The sequence below is a fragment of the Centruroides vittatus genome, unplaced genomic scaffold (genome assembly GCF_030686945.1).
Source record: "Centruroides vittatus isolate TY-2023 unplaced genomic scaffold, ASM3068694v2 contig_641, whole genome shotgun sequence".
Classification (NCBI taxonomy): domain Eukaryota; kingdom Metazoa; phylum Arthropoda; class Arachnida; order Scorpiones; family Buthidae; genus Centruroides; species Centruroides vittatus.
The window spans coordinates 146,312-164,659 of record NW_027122395.1 but is presented as its reverse complement, the minus strand read 5'-3'; the positions used below and the strand labels follow the sequence as shown (position 1 = coordinate 164,659).

Here is an 18,348-nt window from a genome sequence, read left to right as displayed (position 1 = left end):
CACTATACATAAATTGAAAATAAATATATTGTTATTTATTATACAGGTATATGCAATGATTCACTGAATGAAACTATTGTATTTTTTAAGCTTTTAAAGTTCTGCTAAAATTATTTGTAATTTTCCGTTTTATGAAAATATTTAACAATGTGATTTTGAGAATTGCCTATTATCTTTCTTAGTTCCAAATCATTAACGATGTGTTAATGATATCACGTGACGGAATGACAATGTTACTTTAAAGCAGATAAACGTGTTTATGTCATGTTACGTGTATTATCTCATTTTTACTTAACCCCTCCAGTGTGGACGTCATTTATGAACATTCCCTAAATGTGACTCCTTTTCAAAACTTCCTCCGAATGTCCCAATTTGTCCATTTCTACCGGATATATCGTGATTTGTGATTTGTATTGCAAAACAATTGAAGGTGGTAGGAGTCTGTAGATAAATTAATATATGAAAACGCCATCTTTTCTCAACGCTTATTATAGGTGGCTCAAGCGATGTGTTTTGTTGCCATGTGTGACGCTGTACGACAATTTCGTGACATCATTGACAATGGATCAATTGTTACATCTTGTATTGTGTACGTCTAGCTTTTATTTTCTATTTATATGTTTATTTTTAAATATCCGCGTTGTGAAGCTAATTTCTTGATGAGTGATCGGTTTAATTTCTGATTTTGTGATAATCAGCGACCATATTAGCTTCCAACACGGTAAACACAGTAGCCACGATTCCGGTTTTCCTACCTCAACAAAGCCAATCAGAATCTATGCCGCCTGATCTATATTCTGCCATTCATATAAATGAATTGTGTAATTGTGTACGAATTTCTATGTGATACTTTTATAAATGCATCATATAGAAAGCAATTTCTCAAAAGTGAAAAAGATTTCATAGCATGCCATGAAATATGAAAAAATTCAATTCTATATTTTTGACTTTTTCATGATATTCTGTAATATTTCTTCCATTTTGACGTACTGCAATTCCTTTCACGAGTTACAAAGGGTTCATTTTTACAACACTAGTGGCACTTTATATCTTCATGAGGCTCAGGCAAATTTGAATTAGAGCCCCATGTACAGTATTGTCTTCATTTTTCTTCAGAAAAATATTTTGGGGAAAGATTTTCATATAAAAGATTAGTTTGGGATCCCTGCAATTGTACTTTTTGCCGATAGGATAACGCGTCACCGTTAAGCACCCACAATTATGACGAATACAATATTTAAGATAAAAACCCCGAGGACGTAAATATAAAAAAATAATGTTTATTTATAATTATCAGAATATTTACTGAAATACTTTACATTCTTTTCATGGCTAGAAAGCATGGGGATACCTCACAGAATCACGAGAATAATCAATCTTGTTGTCTTTGTTTTAAATAAGTCTAACCTGATTTGTCGTTATGATGTCTGACCTGCATATTTTTAGATTTATAAGCGACGGAATCAATAATTAAACTAAAACGCATCTTTATTTAATTCAATGTAAAACGCATTTAAACCACCCAAAAATCAATAATTCCGATTCTCATATTACGAAGAGTTTAATGAAAACAATTAAATAATTTATACGGAAATTTTAATAAATTATTTTAAAATTTCTTTAATAATTACGGCAGTGATGCAGATTTTAAGCAATTTTCTTTTTAAAATAATAAAATAGTGTCGTAACAATTCGTTAAATAATGTTTAAATACAGCGAATTGTTACATTTAATTGTTTTTTTAAATTCAAAGTAAGGAACGTCACAGATCATGTAATCACGTGAGTAATAAGTGTTGAATTTTGAAATAATATCAAATAAAATTACTTATTAAGTTAAAAGTAAAAAAATTTTTTAATTTTTAATATTTTAAATAAAAAATAATAATAAAATTAAAATGTTGACTTCCGGTAATAAAATTATACAATCTCAAAACATTCCCTACCGCGAGCGATTACGTCATTTACATTACAAAATCAATAAAAAACTTACAGAAATTTCTGTCAACTTAGAGAAACTAATTTCGAAATTACTCTAGAAATTTTGAAAAATAATAATGTCATAAGTTTATATAAATAAAAAAATAACATATTTTGTTTACTACCTAATTACCATCTATTAACATTACATTTAAATGTTTAAAAATTAAATTGTAATTAATTTAGATACATATGTAGGGAAATTATCAGTTACAATATAGAATTGATTGCATCAAAATATTTAATTTAAAATAAAATTAATGTTAATACTATTTAATAATTTAAAAATTTAAATGTATTTTTTGTTTTTAAAGTATTAAACGGTAAAGAATAAAAATGGTAGGGAAATTTTAAGGGAAATTAGTACCAAACGATAGTGGAAAACAAACAGCCATCTTTCTAGTGCGTTTTGGTGTTTGGAAGGACATTTATCATCTTCGTATCGTTTTATTGTCCTTATTTAATGTTCTTACCTTTGTAATAAAATATAATAAAAGCGAAATTACCAATTTATATATAAAATGAATCCAGAATAGTAAGTATTTTCTTTTTTATTCTCATTGAATGGTCATTTAATTGCATTTAAAGGTATAAATGGCTTTCAAATGGTGTAAATTGTACTTTTAAAGCAAATATAAATGCAGAAGATTGTATTTTTGTATTAAAAATCATTAAACTGTTTTATTGTAAGTTTTTGATATTTATAAGCTATTAAATCTTATTTTCAGTATGAATTTTACACGTATCTGTTGATTTGAGAGTTTTTAACGGTAAATAATGTAGAAAAATAAATGTTTTCTCTTCCAAAGAGCTGAATGTCGTCATTGCTCCATTCACTTCTTAAATATCAAATGAGAAAAGTCATACAAACTTAACAAACTTCGAACGGTAAGTTCTCGAGATCGATTCGGTTGAAATAACCGAGAGAGGTGAGTCTGTACGTATCTTCCACCTGTCTCGAGAGTGGGAGATATGTACAGACCTTCTTGTAACCCCCATTACAACTGTAGTAAGGGGCTATACCTATGAAATTGTACCATTTCTTTGAAAACTGATACTTGTCAGTGCCTTATTTTGAAGTAGTTATGCTCGTAAACACCTTACTGATTGTTGCATACCATGGATACTGGGATGAGGGAGATGCTTTTACAAATTACAGAAAACAATTATTTTTGTTTCAATGGTAATGTTTGTTTATAAAAGCAGGAGTACCTATGGGCTCGCCTCTTTCAGCTATTGGCTGAATTAATCGCGAGAGCTGTAGAGTTCAAAATTTTTAGATCTCCACTTACAATAAAGCATCCTCTTCTCTGCAGTATGTCAATGATAAAATTCAAACTATAATTTCAGACTGTGTTTAAAATTAATGAGTGCATTAAGTATAACTTGTTAATTTTAGAATTGATTACTGGATGGTCATGGAAGTGAAGGCATTATCCTGTGGCTGAGAGGCCAAGTGGTTAAGGTGCAGACTATTGCTCTGGGAGGCCCAGAAACATCTGAATGGATTGAAAAATCCCAGGAATTTTTCAAGGATTGTTTTGTCTTGGAGGAAATTTTGATTCTGAATGAGGGTTTGAACTCTCCCAAATTTTAGACCTCACTAAGTAACCGAATCAGTCAAAGCAACCATATCTGTAATTGTGCCCGAGATATTCATGGAGTGTGCAGCTTAACTGAAATTATGCCCTGGAAGTAGTTGGTGCATTGATGTTTCTCATATTTTGAACTTTTAACTGTCTCCAGTGAAATGGAAAGCAATTGTTTTGACAGTTGTATTTCTGGATTTTTTAAATTTTATCTCATGTTTGAGTGTGTTCAAAATTCTAGATAGGCTGAGTTTGGAGAGCTTGTATTTTGCAAAGAGTTAAAAGTAGACCATCAGTTTCTCTGACTATTTTTATTCCTGGTGTACAGCTCTGATAAGGTCCCAACTACCTCATTCAAAGCTGTTTATACTATCTTAGGTATGTTGGGCTCTGTTCTTAGCCACTTTTGTGCCTGGCCAAATCCATGATGGGCATGATTAAAGGATCCTATTAGTATCCACAGGGCAGGAAAAGTAAAAAAATGATTCAGATTCAAGTTCAGATTAATTTAGAAATTTCCATGGATAAGTTAACTTTGATATCAGAGCCAAATGATTGCTGTAATGTTTACATTACGTTCACTTGGCTTTTGTTTGGCTCCGATATGAAAGTTAATGCATTTATAATATAACATTGGGTTTTGAAATGTTTATATTACCTTGATATGTTGTCTTGTTCTCAATCAGTTTATTCCCATTTTGGGTCTAGCTGAACCTGTGATGAGAATGGAGAAAAATCCTCTTAATGCCTACAAGATGAAAAGAATTAAAATTGTTTTGTTGTGTGTAATTAATATTTTAATTGTTTATTTTTGTATAATTGCAATATTACTAATGACAGCTGACAACCAGATGGTTAGGCTTCTGTTTTTATAACTCGATGTGAAATTCTTCACAGTTTTGTTCAATATATTTTATATCTCTCTTTTCACAAGATTTCTGATCAGAAATTACAAAAATATTATTGGCTCCATACCTATGTTTTGTGTAACTGATGGAGACCTCTTGTGGTAAAATAGTGAACATTGTAGTGCAGTATAAGAAGGCCCTTTTGATGAGCGCCTTAAATGCAAATAGCTTATACTTAAACGGGTCTTTCGAACATGCCGGTATGTATAACGGTGTGTTGGTTTCAAATATATTGTCGTTTGTATGTTTCCTTGCTTAAATTCCATGTTAATATCCAAGAAATGGATGTTTCTTCGGCTTTTTTGTTCTAATTTTAGTTTCAAACCATGTTCATTGTCGTTGACTGTGGTTAAGAAATCATTAATGTGTTGGTCATCTTTCCAAATTATTAATACATCATCAACATATTGTTTGTATATAACGATGCTATCTGCGAAATCTTCGATGATGATCTTTTCCAATTTTCTTATTACTAGTTCACATAGGAATCCAGACATAGGACTTTCCATGGGGACTCCGTTCTTTTGTTTATATATTACTCCATTAAATTTAAAAAAAGTTTGTACCCCTCCATAAATTTAACATCGTGCTTCAAAGAATTAATTGAATTTTTGATACAACAAAATCAAGAGGTGGAGAAATTCATGGAAAACCTACAAGATTTGGCAGATCTAATTTGTTTTCATTCCCTTTTTAAATTTAATGAAGTAAAGTATATGAACATTGTAGTTACAAACAATAGTGTTATGACTGAGCTAACATGGCAAATTTGGTGAATTTTTCCACTTGAATAAAGAAATGAAGATTTGTAGTATGGTAGGATGTAATAATTCTTACAGCAATATCACAGAAGGTAGTTTTTTTTTTTTTTTTCCAAATGAAGAAAGATCTATTAATGATGTATGGAGGCTTTACTTTTATTTGTCCATCATTAATTATACAAGCATTTCTAAGTTTTGATGGATATTTTATCTCAATAAACAATAGTGTTTGACACTCTCTCTGATAATTTCATCTGGAGAGTGGCATAGCCATGGCATTTCTGGGCAATGCACTCTTCATTGAGCAGATAATATCTGAAGAGTTTTCTGATCAGTATACTATTTCAGTGTTCTGCAACCGGTGTGCTGTCACACAGTGAAAGGTGTGACGTAAATGTTTACATATTCTGTTTATTTCAAGTTTTATTTATATATTTTTTATCACAGTTGTGTTTTTTATGCTTGTATTTCATTCTCTGCCACAGCACTGATGAAATAAGATGATGATTGTTTATCCTTTATTACAAGCCATGCATTTTTATGTATTCTAAGAAATTATATGTAAAATAAATTTGCTCACAGATGTTGATGTCTGTTTAATAATAATAATAATAGGTTAGTGGCATTATGTAATTCTATTAATATTATCATATGTTTTTGAGCGGAATAACATTTTGGCGTGCCATGTTGAGTCATGGGTGTGCCGCAAGTAGAAAAAGATTGCAGAACACTGCTCTATTTGGATCATCTGGAGATATATGTCGATTTGATTTTTGCTGTTTTGCTTCTTTTCTTCATCAAAAAGCCTTGTTGCTTGTTTGTATTTTTTTTTAAAGTTGCCAGTTTATTCCAAGATTGTGGTAAACTTGTTCTTGATTCTATTTTTTCTTCTTCATTAATAAAAAAGTAAGACATGCTGCATGCTTGCATCTACTAAGAAGTGCTGCCCTGTTTGGGCAAAAGTCATTAATCATTTCCATTGGTCATTAAAGCTGAAAAAATAATATATTGCCAGCAAGTTAATATGTTTATGTTGATTCTTTTATCAGTTCTCATATGTCCTATGTTGATGACAGCAAATTTTGCATGTACAGTATTTTTTTCTTTTGCAATAAACAGTAAAGAATTTTTGCGTTAATATTTTTATTTTAAAAGTTAAATGTAGATTTTTTATAAAAATGTACCAGTACAAATACATTTTTATAAATTTAAACTTTAATTACATTTTAAAAAAATGATCAAAGGGATGTAATATAGATGATTAACTTTCCTTTGAGCAACTTGTAATGCAATTTGTTAGCTCGATTTATGTACATTAATGTTTCCCTTGTTAAAAGGGCAACATGAAAAAGAAAATATTTATGAGAGCAATCTTAAAATGTTCGAAAGTTGGATTTTGTGCATTAAAAGTGAATTTGAGTCGATTTCAAATTTTTAAGAAGCACTGCAAAATGTTTACTTTTATAATAAAGTCCAATAAAATAGAAGAAAATGTTTTAGATTTACAGTATTTTCAATATCTTAAAGTTGACAATTTTAGTTTAGAAATGATTGATTTTAAAAGTTCAGCAATATGGACAGATAAATTCAAGAGATTGCGCAAAGATTTGGAAAAATTAGAAGATTACAATCTTTTCGTGATATCAATGTGTTGGGCATCACTTCCTATGAAGTTTTCATTCCTGAAAAAAATTGGCTTTGCCATTTTGTCTGCATTCAGTTTAACTTATAAATGTGAGCAAATATTTTCACATGTGAAATTTATTTTGGGTGTACTATAGATTACTTCCTATGGAATTTCTGGACTTTGATTATATATTTGAACTCGGGACCGAGACGAGTTCAACGGTACCCTATTTTTGGACCGGAGACGAAAAATAAACAGTTAGGCACACTTTTGAACTACCATACTTTTGTTAAATGCTCTCATGCAAACGGCACCGTAGTTGCTAGTATTGCCATCTTGCGGTAAAGTCTGCAAACCATGACGTCGGACTACGGTCACCTCCCGGAGCGTTAAACACACGATACGAGAGCGGAGAGAGCGACGTGACTTCCGATCATTGCGCGATTGCCATTTCGGGTAATGTTAATGACTTATGGCAGCGAACATGGCGGCCCGACTAACCTCTCGTATGGGAGCCACCACACGCCGCCATGTGCTAAACTAGTAATCGATTCACGGTAGTTCTTGAACGAAGTAAAAAAAGGGGGGAAACCGTCTACTAAAGGCAATTTTAACAGCAAGCACGCAACTCTCGATCGTGATAGTGAGACCGACTTAGCGGAGAGCGACGCGACTCCCTATCATCGCGCAATCGCTGGAAAAAAGTATGATAACTTTTTTATTTTTCATCTCCGGTCCAAAAGTAGAGTATTGTTGAACTCGTCTCGGTCCCCTGAGTTCAGATATATACCCAAACACACGAAATTCCATAGGGAGTAATCTATAGTATACCCTTTATTTTAAGTAAGAACAGGAGCCGAACTACCGAACAGTAAGAACTACCAAAAATTCAGATGCTTCTTTTCGTCTTAAGATGACTAACTATAAGCCAGACTTGACTAAATTGACGTCACAAGTTCAGCATCAGGGTAGCCATTGATATCGAATTGAAAAATAAAGTTCATTCAGTTATGTTTGTTTTTATAATAATTAGAATTATTATTTTAATTTTTATGTTTAAAGTTTAAAGTGTATTGTAATTATTTTCTCTATAAAATTCATCCTGTTATTCACCAAAAAAGACTGTTTTAAAATGAAAATACTATTGACTTGAAATGTCTTGTTAATACACATATTTTGGTTGATTTTGACCTGCAGCCAAAAAAGGTTGCTGACCCCTGATTTAAACTCTATAAATTTTAGAATGAAAGAAGTAGACATAAAATATTTTTTTAACAATGTATTTTTGTATATTTTATTACTGGATCTGAACACGCTTTAAATTATATAGCCATAGTGGTCAAACTGCAGCTTGTGAGGCAAATTTGACTTTCATATATTTAATTGTTATGATTAAATATATAGGAATGCATGTCCATTATACAAAATACAGTTTCAAAAGAGGATGTGGTTCATATACTGTATTTCTGCTAGAGGATATAGTGATATGATAGTCTCCCATTGTGGCAAGGTTTGACCAGCCCTGCTATACAGTAAACGTTGAGTAAGCGAAAATTGCATCATAGTAAATTTTTTGTTGTGATAAATTTTTTTTCAGCTTTTTACCTTTAAACTATGCCAGGTAAGTGCCACACAGTTAATTTTTCCTTTTCTAGTAAAATTACTATTTCATAAAAAAAATTTTATTACCAGGTTTATTGCAATTTAACCTAAAATTATTCCATTCTAAAGATGAGAATATTTGAATGCAAGAATTGATAACTAATTCTAAAATGTTCTCTTTGATTTTGAGAACTTGTGTTAAATACTTAAAGTCACATGACAGAAAACAAGTCTATTTGAGAACCAGAAAATAATTTGTTAAATGTTCATCTACGAGGACTGAGCTTATTAATAGGATGTATTGCACTGGTGTTTTGGTTTTGCAACTGAGGAAATACAAAAGGTGTACAGGTATAATACAAGATGAAAATAAAGATTGTTTGTTTCTCTGAATAAGTTTATTCCTCAGTTGCAAAAACCAAAACACCAGTGTAATACATCTTATTAATAAGCTCAGTCTTCGTAGATGAACATTTAACAAACTGTAGAAAATAAGGACATAGAGGCATATGAATCAAACAAAAAAATAATGTCCTGCTCTGCGATCTGAAATTCTAATTGCATTATAGTTATACAGATGTCAAGTTATTACTGACTTAAATAATTTATTAACTTTAATCTGTGTAATTACAATGTTAATCAACTTCTTTGTTTACTTGGTACTAGTTAGTAACTATTCTGTACAAGGCAAATTTCTAGCTGTGTAATTTATTCTCATTGTTTTCAATGAATTATATTTGTTGCTTGTTTTTGAAAACTTATTTGATTCTGCCCTTGGTTAATTGCAACATATTAATAAAGACCTTGTCCTTATATTTTCTTGTCAAATGTCCTTCATTTTATAGTAAAGGTTTGAAATTGTTCTTGGAGTACAGATTGTCATACTCTGTAACTGTTATTCCAGGAGGCGAGGTTTACATATTTGCCTATAACTGGATTCTTAATTTTTTGCTCTACTTGGGTTACATTGTTTGTACCTAAAACCCTCTTTTGTTTCTATGTTAGACAGGTTTCTGGCTTTAGAAAAAAATTAACATAGAAATTTTATTTGTTTTCAAAGTTTTCTTATATTTAGGGAGGTTTCTGTTTTATTCAGTTTGTTTTAGATATATTTTACTGCATAGAAGTATTTGATTCAAGAGAAAAGGAACTGAATGAAATCTTTTGAAATCAAATAATTAGATTAAAAATTGTCCTAAAGTAAATGGTAAAGTGTTAAGAGTTATATTATTCAGAAATAGGCATGTTTTCTACTGTATATACTAAACTGTACTTTGGTTTTCAACTTTCATATCTGTACTAATTTAGGATTTAATATTGTGATTAATCCTTGCTGAATGTAGCTTTTAGGTTTTGTCGGATAATTGAAACAAAGTAGTGGATAGCCTGAATAGTTATGGAGGACATTGAATTGTTAGATGTTCTCAGATCCTAAAGGTTCTGACTTTATTTTGTTTTGAATTAAAATAGAAAGAGAGGACTGGTGACAGAAAAGAACCAGAAAGATAAGCTATAAAATAAAGACAGATCAAGCTAAAAGCAGTGACTGGAGAAAGTGGGAGTAATATGCTGAAGGAAATTTACTATTAAACTACAGATTCTTTCAAAAAGAATCCTACTATTTTAAATTTTAGTAATTATGTTAATTATTACATGAGAACATTGTAATCTACATTATAACATTGGAAAACAATCAAAGTTTCACATTTTCCAATTACAATTTCTAAGTGTGTGGACCTTGTGTCACATGGCACACATCCAACCAACATTACAATTTTTTCTATGTTCATTATGGCATATCTGTTGTCACCTTTTTCCACAGCAGCCACAGTTATACAGCTCCTGAAGATTACTCATGTTACATAATGATGAGTGATTATGACTGTGAATTGCAGGACACATGCCTCTTCTGTTGCAGATTGGCCATTTTCATTTACAACAGATCCTTGAGGTAGTAGACAAAAGACATTTGAATGCAAATGGGAGATGAAACTTGGACAGTTACTCTGTTAATTGTAAGATAACAATTAATACAGAGTAATTTAAAATTGTACTGTTTATTTTGGAGGACCCTGTATATCAATTTGAATTAATTTGACACAAATAAAAAATTTTTTTTAAGTAAATAGAATTGAGATAAATGCATTTGAATTGTTTTAGTAATTAACCAAAACATTTACTTTTCAAATAAAATAATTGAAAGTGTAGATTAATAGACAAAATGCTGCCATACATTTATTTCCAGTTTCTTATACTAAATAATTAAATATTGATCAATAATTTTCAAAGTAATTATTTTATATTGAAATCTAATAACTTTGTTATTGGCAAAATAAAAAATATAAAAAATTTCTTTTTAGGTAAATTTGATTTTTCTTATTAAATATTTTTCATGCAGTTTTATCAAATACTTTGCACATTAAATTTTTATAAATAAAAAAAAAACTTCAAGATCTCTAGACCAAAACTACATTTTCACCATAAACCAATTTTCAGGAAAAGTAAAAACTGTTTTCTTGAATTTTATAATGTATAGTATTGTATTATTATTATAATTATTATGAATTAAATATTACAGACTGCATTTTTGTGAGATTTTGAAGTGTATTTCCATAGATTTTAACAAATATGACATGATTGAATTAAAAATATTTGTTTCCTGAAATGTAATGTTTTGTTATGGACCTTCTCAGTTATAGTTTTAGTTATAATTTTATTATATTTTACTTATTTATTCAAAGAATGTAACTCACTTCTATGACTTCCAGACATAAATTGTTATTGTAAATACAGTCAAACCTGTTTTTATGCGCTCTTTTTATGTGCGATTTTTATTTGTGCGATTTTTTTAATGCGAATTTTTAATTTGTGCGGGTTTTTTCTGTGCGATTTTTTATTTGTGCAGTATAGTTGGCGACTAGTCTCGTGCGATTCGTCATGTCTTACGTTGACTTATTATAGCTAAATAAACTTATTATAGCATAAATGCACTTATTATAGTAATATTATTGCATAAATATGCGAAAAATGAAATAATTTACTTTTTAAGTCAACAAAACACCACCTGGACAAAAATATGTAAAACAGACGATAGACCAGACGATGCAGTCAAGTGCTGACATCTGTTGTCAATAAATTCTATTTCGTACGGTTTTGAGTTATTTTCTATGTGAGACTTTTTTATGCGGTCCCTGTTGACCGCATAAAAAAATTATTTTTTTAATTGTGTTGCGAAAACTATTATTTACAGCCATTCGTGAAGTTTCGTGAGATTTTTTTTAATGCGGTCCCTATCCCCCGCATAAAAACAGGTTTGACTGTATATTTATTTTAAAATATTATATATGTAATTTTTATTTTACTAAATTCTAAACATTGTTTTTGTTTATGGAAAGATTTGTTTGTGATAGAATATGTGTAAAGTTTATTCTGGAAATAAATGTTTCATATAATAAACATAAGCTAGGTTCAGATTTATAGTTTCACTGAGTCATGAGAAAGTTTTTTTTGTGTAGATGTTTATTTGTTTATTCTATCAGTTACATTATTTCTAATATAAAAGTATATATATTTTTAACTTATTGTGTTTTAGTTACTGTTCTTTATTAATTTATCAAGAAATATATTTAGCTTTTTTAAAAATCTACAGCAGCATTTAACTTTTTGACATATACACTATAGAAAATTCCTAAAACATAAATAAAATCTTCATAAATCATACCACCATATATCCCGTGTCTCTAGAATGGCTGTTGAAAGCATGATGCTTATTGTACTGGTATGCAGATTAGATGATACTATCTCAAATATTGAAATGTTGTTATCTAATTTTATTGCAGATGTAATTATTAGTAATAGCAGAATTTTTCCCAATTTCAATTCTGATTCTTTTGAGTACATTCAAAAGTTTATTTTAGTTTAGAAAAATTAATGATTTACAGTACAAACATGGTACATTCATTAATTAATAAACATCAAGCTTAAGAATGGAAAACAATTGGAAAATCCAGAATCAATCTTTCAAAAAAAAAAACTTGAAAATTTTCCATTTATATGTGGATAGGCATGCTTTTATTGCATACTAAACAATGAAGTTGTAATCTTATTTCAGATAAAGTTAATATTGCAACACTACCCTCAAAGAAACTACAGCTAATTTTCTTTTATCCAAAGAATTGTCCTGTCATGTCAGTTAAGGTTGCCATCTTTGGAAACTGCTTTGTTGTCCGACATGACAACCAGGAAGAGGAGAAGGTAAATGAGGAGATGCACTTTTTTCATGCTTCTTGCAATGGGAATGTCTTGTAGATGATTTAACTTAATTGTATTTAATACTAAATGAGATTTGGTAAATGATGCAATGAGTCGAGCAAATGTCATCATCACAAATTAGCCAATTTTTGAATTTATTCACTTGAGCCACAAATGTCTAGACTGACTAATCTTGAAAAATCAATTTTTAAAACTAAAAACAGCATTAGACATAGCACAAACAAGTACTTTTACTCTGAATTTCATGAATCACATTTCAAAATTTAATGTATTATGGCATCATCTGTGAATCATAGCAAATATTACATAATTATAATAAGAGAGTCATTTTATCATAAGTAAACATGCTAAATATTAAAATGAATTTTATATAATATTTTTCAATTAAAATATAATTTTCTTTACATTTTGAACTGTTTTGCCAATGCTTAAATAATTTTTCTGACTGCAGGCCCAATTTTAAACTATATAGACCCATAGTTTTATCAATGTTAATTTGCTTATAATTAAAATTTTTAAAAAGCAGCAAATTTAGAAAAACAAAAATTAATGAAATTACTAAAAAATTAAAATAAATTTAAATTTGATTATCTTTTGTGGAAGACAACATCTTATGGACCCCCAGGGGGCCACGGCCCCCCCTGTTAAGAATCACTGGGCTATAGAACAGAGATTTTATTATAATCGATACTTGTAATCAGTCAGTTTTCATTCCAAACTTTGAAACAGCATGGGAAAAACATGCCTACTAGTTACGCCTAACTAGGCTTAATTAGCCGAAAACTATTTATATAAAACTACTATTTATATACAACGTTGATACTATTTTCAATACTGAATGTATTAATCATGTAATTTATGTTCATCGATAAAATTCTATTATTTCTTTTTCAACATGTGACATGTTCATGTAGTCATCCATCTTGCCTGTTCTCTCTTGCTAGCGTGACTGCTCTAGCTGTTGAATTCTGTGAACAGTGAGCGTACTCTCATATTGCTGCACTAGCAAAGGAAAAATTGCGTGGGCAAGAAGAAAGGGGAGGAGCCTTTGAAGTCATCAGTTGTGCCAGCACACGTTTGCTATGCAAAGTAGTTTGCGGCAGCTCTAAGGGTGCAACTATGCAGATGCGAATTTAGTAGTGAGTGAGAGGTTGCGAGCGATATAGTTGTCGCAAAGGAAAACATGCACAAGCAAAAAGTGAGAAATATCGCTGGTGAGAGCAAATTTCTGGTTTTTGCACATATCTAACAGGGTTTGATATTTATTGCTTCTTGCCACATATTCTCGCTCTCTCAGAAAATTTGCTCGCTCACGTCTGCATAGTCGCAGCCTAATGATGATGCATATCAAGCAGCAGTTCATTTGCATATATATATCCTAATATTTCATTAATATGCATGAAATTACATTGTTTAACATTGATGTTATAACAAAGTAATTTTTGTGTCAGAATCCTGCCAATGCAACAAGTAGAATTTGTACACCATAAACATTTTAAAAATATGAAAATTATTTTCATTTTTTGCCATTATGTGAATATTGTAATAATCTTACAGCTGATTTATTTTCTTTTAATTTTTAATATCAAAAGTGTTTTCTATTTTTTTTATGGTTTGTACAGTACAAACTTTGGGGGGATTTTGACACTTACTGTACAGGGTGTTTTGTTTTAAACTGACGGTACTCAGAGACATTTGTAGAACAATCTAACAGCCGGATTGTCGCCAAATTTGGGAGAGTGACTAAGGACGAAATGGGAAAGAGATTCCGCAAAGAAAAAAGTAGTACTCAAATTTGCCGGTAGAGGTGGATTTGGCGCTGTTATAGCTAAATAGCTAAGAATTTGTTGACTGTTCACAGACTGCACTTGTTCAAGGTTTACAGGGGACCGTTGCTGGTGGTAGCAGTGCCTGGGGAGTGGCACAACAATTGGAAATGACGCCTTCGACGGTATGGCAAGTTCTGCGAAAAGTTCTCAAGTTCTATCCATACAAAATAAGCCACCAAATGACCATGCTACACGGTTGACATTTGCTCTGACATTTCTTGCCAGGATAGAGGTGGACGATGCTTGGTCGTGGATAATTCTCTGGGGAGATGAGGGCCATTTTTACCTGAATTTAGGTAAAATGTCAGAGCAAATGTCAACCGTGTAGCATGGTCGTTTGGTTTTAATTCTTGCAGGTGGCTTATCTTGTATGGATAGAACTTGAGAACTTTTCGCAGAACTTACCATACTACCATACTGCTCCTCCCCTTTCTTCTTGCCCACGCAATTTTTCCTTTGCTAGCGCAGCAATATGAGAGTACGCTCACTGTTCACAGAATTCAACAGCTAGAGCAGTCACGCTAGCAAGAGAGAACAGGTGAGATGGATGACAATATGAACATGTCACATGTTGAAAAAGAAATAATAGAATTTTATCAATGAACATAAATTACATGATTAATACATTTTTTCAATTGTTGTGCCACTCTCCAGGTGCTGCTACTACCAGCAACGGTACCCTGTGAACCTTGAACAAGTGCAGTCTGTGAACCTTTAACAAATTCTTAGCTGTTTCACTATAACAGTGCCAAATCCACCTCTATCGACAAATTTGGGTATTACTTTTTTCTTTGCGGAATCTCTTTCCCATGTCATCCTTAGTCACTCTGCCAAATTTAGCAACAGTCCGGCTGTTAGATTGTTCTACAGATGTCTCTGAGTATTGTCGGTTTAAAAAATACACCCTGCATATACAGGAATCAGAGTTCCCAATTTTTGGGGGCCAATTTCTCTGTTCCAAATACCTGAAGTAATTCTGAATATATTGTTTGAAAGAAAATTGTTTGTATATGTAGTGTGCAAAATTTCAATATTTTCTGTAATGCGGTTGCCGAAATATAAGCAACTGAAAAGTATAAAAATCACCAGAAAAGCTATATTTTTTTCTCCTCCTACTGTTTTTTTCTCTACAAGCACCTGCAGTGCTTTTAGAGAAAAAAAACTACTGGATTTAGAAAGCTGAAATTGTAAACTTTAAGCTTTGTTTCATCATCAATGAGGTTCTGGTTGAACTTCTGGGTTGATAGGTCAAAGTTCAGGAGAGTTTCTTATAGAGCTAGTTCAGTTTTATGGCCTAATTTTATGCTTATAAGATAAGGATAAAATTGCATAGAAACAAATGAATTTTATTCAAAATGTTGTTCAGAATTACAAAAAGTGGAAATTTATACTGATTAAAACTTTTTATAATGATTTTCCTAAACTGTGTATCAAAAGCATTAGTTGGTGACATGTTTGGTCAGCATCAACTATAATGATTATTGAAAGTATTTGGTTGGCAGCACATTTGATTGGCGATGCATTCAGTTCAATGCTTGGCCGAATTGTACAACATGGTCTTATTTCTTGATGTAATAATTGTATTATTACATCAAGAAATTCCAATTACTCCAAGACATTTTTACTAGGAGTAATTTTTTTTACATCAGATGTTTTTGTATAGATATATGTATACGTAATCCGTAGATAATAGAAAATAGTAAAAATTTTTATTTATGGATGGCTTGCAATGTATTTATGATTAAATGATAAAATGGATTTATTATCGGGCTATAACGTTGCCAATTACAAATAATGCAAGCTTAGTTTTCTGTATAATATATTTATAAACAGTGGTCAAGCAGAAAGTATGAACTGGAGGCAAAAAATTGGCCATCTCTTTTTCTTTTGAAGCTGTCTTTACTGGGTACTTTCTTTTCTGGCCTCATCTGATTATGCCACTGTTTATAAATGCCATTTTATATTCTGTTTTACAAGTAGATGGGTAATTTTACATAAAACAAGCAAGTAGATGTAACATTAAACTAGTTATTAATGTTTATATCAGTAACATTACATGTCACTGTTAATTTTTGAACTGAACATAAATTTCTGAATTACTGGCACAGTTATTAATGTATTTTTCTTGTTTTTTAATAATTTACAGTTTGGATTCCATTTTGAATTTTTCAGATTGTCCTAAACATAAAATGAATTGTGTGTTGTTGTTAATATGATACTTGTATAAGAAATTGCATTATGTGAATATTTTTAGCTCATTCATTTTTTAGAAATAAATTAATATTGTAGATACATAGATAATATAATATATGCATGTATATAGGATGTCTGAAAAGTTACTGTGCTGTGGAAAAGGCTTAAGTAAAGTTTTAATGAAAGCAAAGTTTCATGTACAGGTACAATATAACTGCTGTATCATATGTAAGAGGCCCCAAAATTCCAGGAAGTGAGGTCTGGAGATGTAAAGGGCAAGATTCCATGTGAGATATGCAGTCACATAGAAGTCTTCTGAATTTTTGAACTACAGATTTTAGAACATATGTGAACGAGTGATGATGTCTATGACAAAGTGGAAACGTGCAGTGTACAACTTACATGTCTTATACACAATGCTAGGCATACAGGGTGGGCCAATGAAAATGAAACAGCAGAGTTAACAGATAACATATTATCAGCCTTAATTTTATGATCAATTTTTTTTGTCCTTGCATGATTTCCGAGATGTTCCCCTCAAGAATAAAATTGACCTGTCTGAGCGATTTGCTTAAATACAAATCCAACTATCCAAAAACTGCCATTTCGTTTTCGTTGGCCAACCCTGTATAATTTTAATGTTACAAATTTCTCACTGCACAGTAACTTTTCCAACACCCTGTACATTATCAAATAGTTCTAACTATCAATAAAAATTTCTAATTATTAGTAAATTTTCCAAGTAAAATTTATTTTAAAATTATATCATAAACCTATAATCTGACAAATTGTTAACTTATTTCCTTAAAGATAACTGAATTTTTTTTTCTTTTCAGTGATTATTTATTCAAACTTCTTCTTATTGGAGATTCTGGAGTTGGAAAGTCATGTTTATTACTACGTTTTGCTGTTAGTGTTTAATTTCTTTATTTATATAAATTATTAATTTTGAGGAAACTACTTTAATTATTATTCAAATTTCAGGATGATACTTACACAGAAAGTTACATCAGCACAATTGGAGTGGACTTTGTAAGTTTTATTGAAATTTGTTTTAAATATTTTTCCTATTAAAGTGATTTATTTTATATTTTTTTTTTTGTTTAGAAAATTAGAACAATAGAACTGGATGGTAAAACGATAAAATTACAGATAGTAAGTAATTTTTTAGATTATTTATTATAAACAAACATCTCTAAAACTTGATAAATTTGTATTATGCCAAACAACTATTGGATTTCATTGGGCTACTTATCTGTGTTTAAATTTAATTCATTTCTAAATAAATTGTCCTAGAGGGAGGTGTTAGGCACTATCTCTTATTAAATTTAATAATTATAATTAAAATAGCCCAATAGAATCCGGTAGTTGTTTGGTGTTTATTAATTAATAAAGCATATATACAAGAATAAGTTTGTGTTTAAAAATGCTTGGAAGAAAATAAACTGTATGTAAAATGCTAAATTTCAATTGTGAGCTGTTGTAAATATCTGCAAGTTCTAAATAGATAATGATTATTCTTTTTGTTTATAAGCAGAACACATACATGTGTAGCATGAGATAATTTTGGATCTATAGTTATATTTAG

General features: G+C 30.5%; 1 protein-coding gene across 1 annotated transcript in view; it reads left to right on the top strand.

Moving 5' to 3' along the window:
- Positions 1-2,356: 2,356 nt before the first annotated feature.
- The window catches only part of LOC136979793 (ras-related protein ORAB-1-like), a 24,821-nt gene continuing 8,829 nt past the window's right edge, over positions 2,357-18,348 (top strand). The window contains exons 1-4 of the mRNA XM_067275819.1: positions 2,357-2,514; positions 17,597-17,669; positions 17,745-17,792; positions 17,868-17,915. Coding sequence (XP_067131920.1) covers positions 2,501-2,514; positions 17,597-17,669; positions 17,745-17,792; positions 17,868-17,915 — 183 coding nt within the window. The 5' untranslated portion in view covers positions 2,357-2,500. The remainder of the gene's footprint in view (positions 2,515-17,596; positions 17,670-17,744; positions 17,793-17,867; positions 17,916-18,348) is intronic.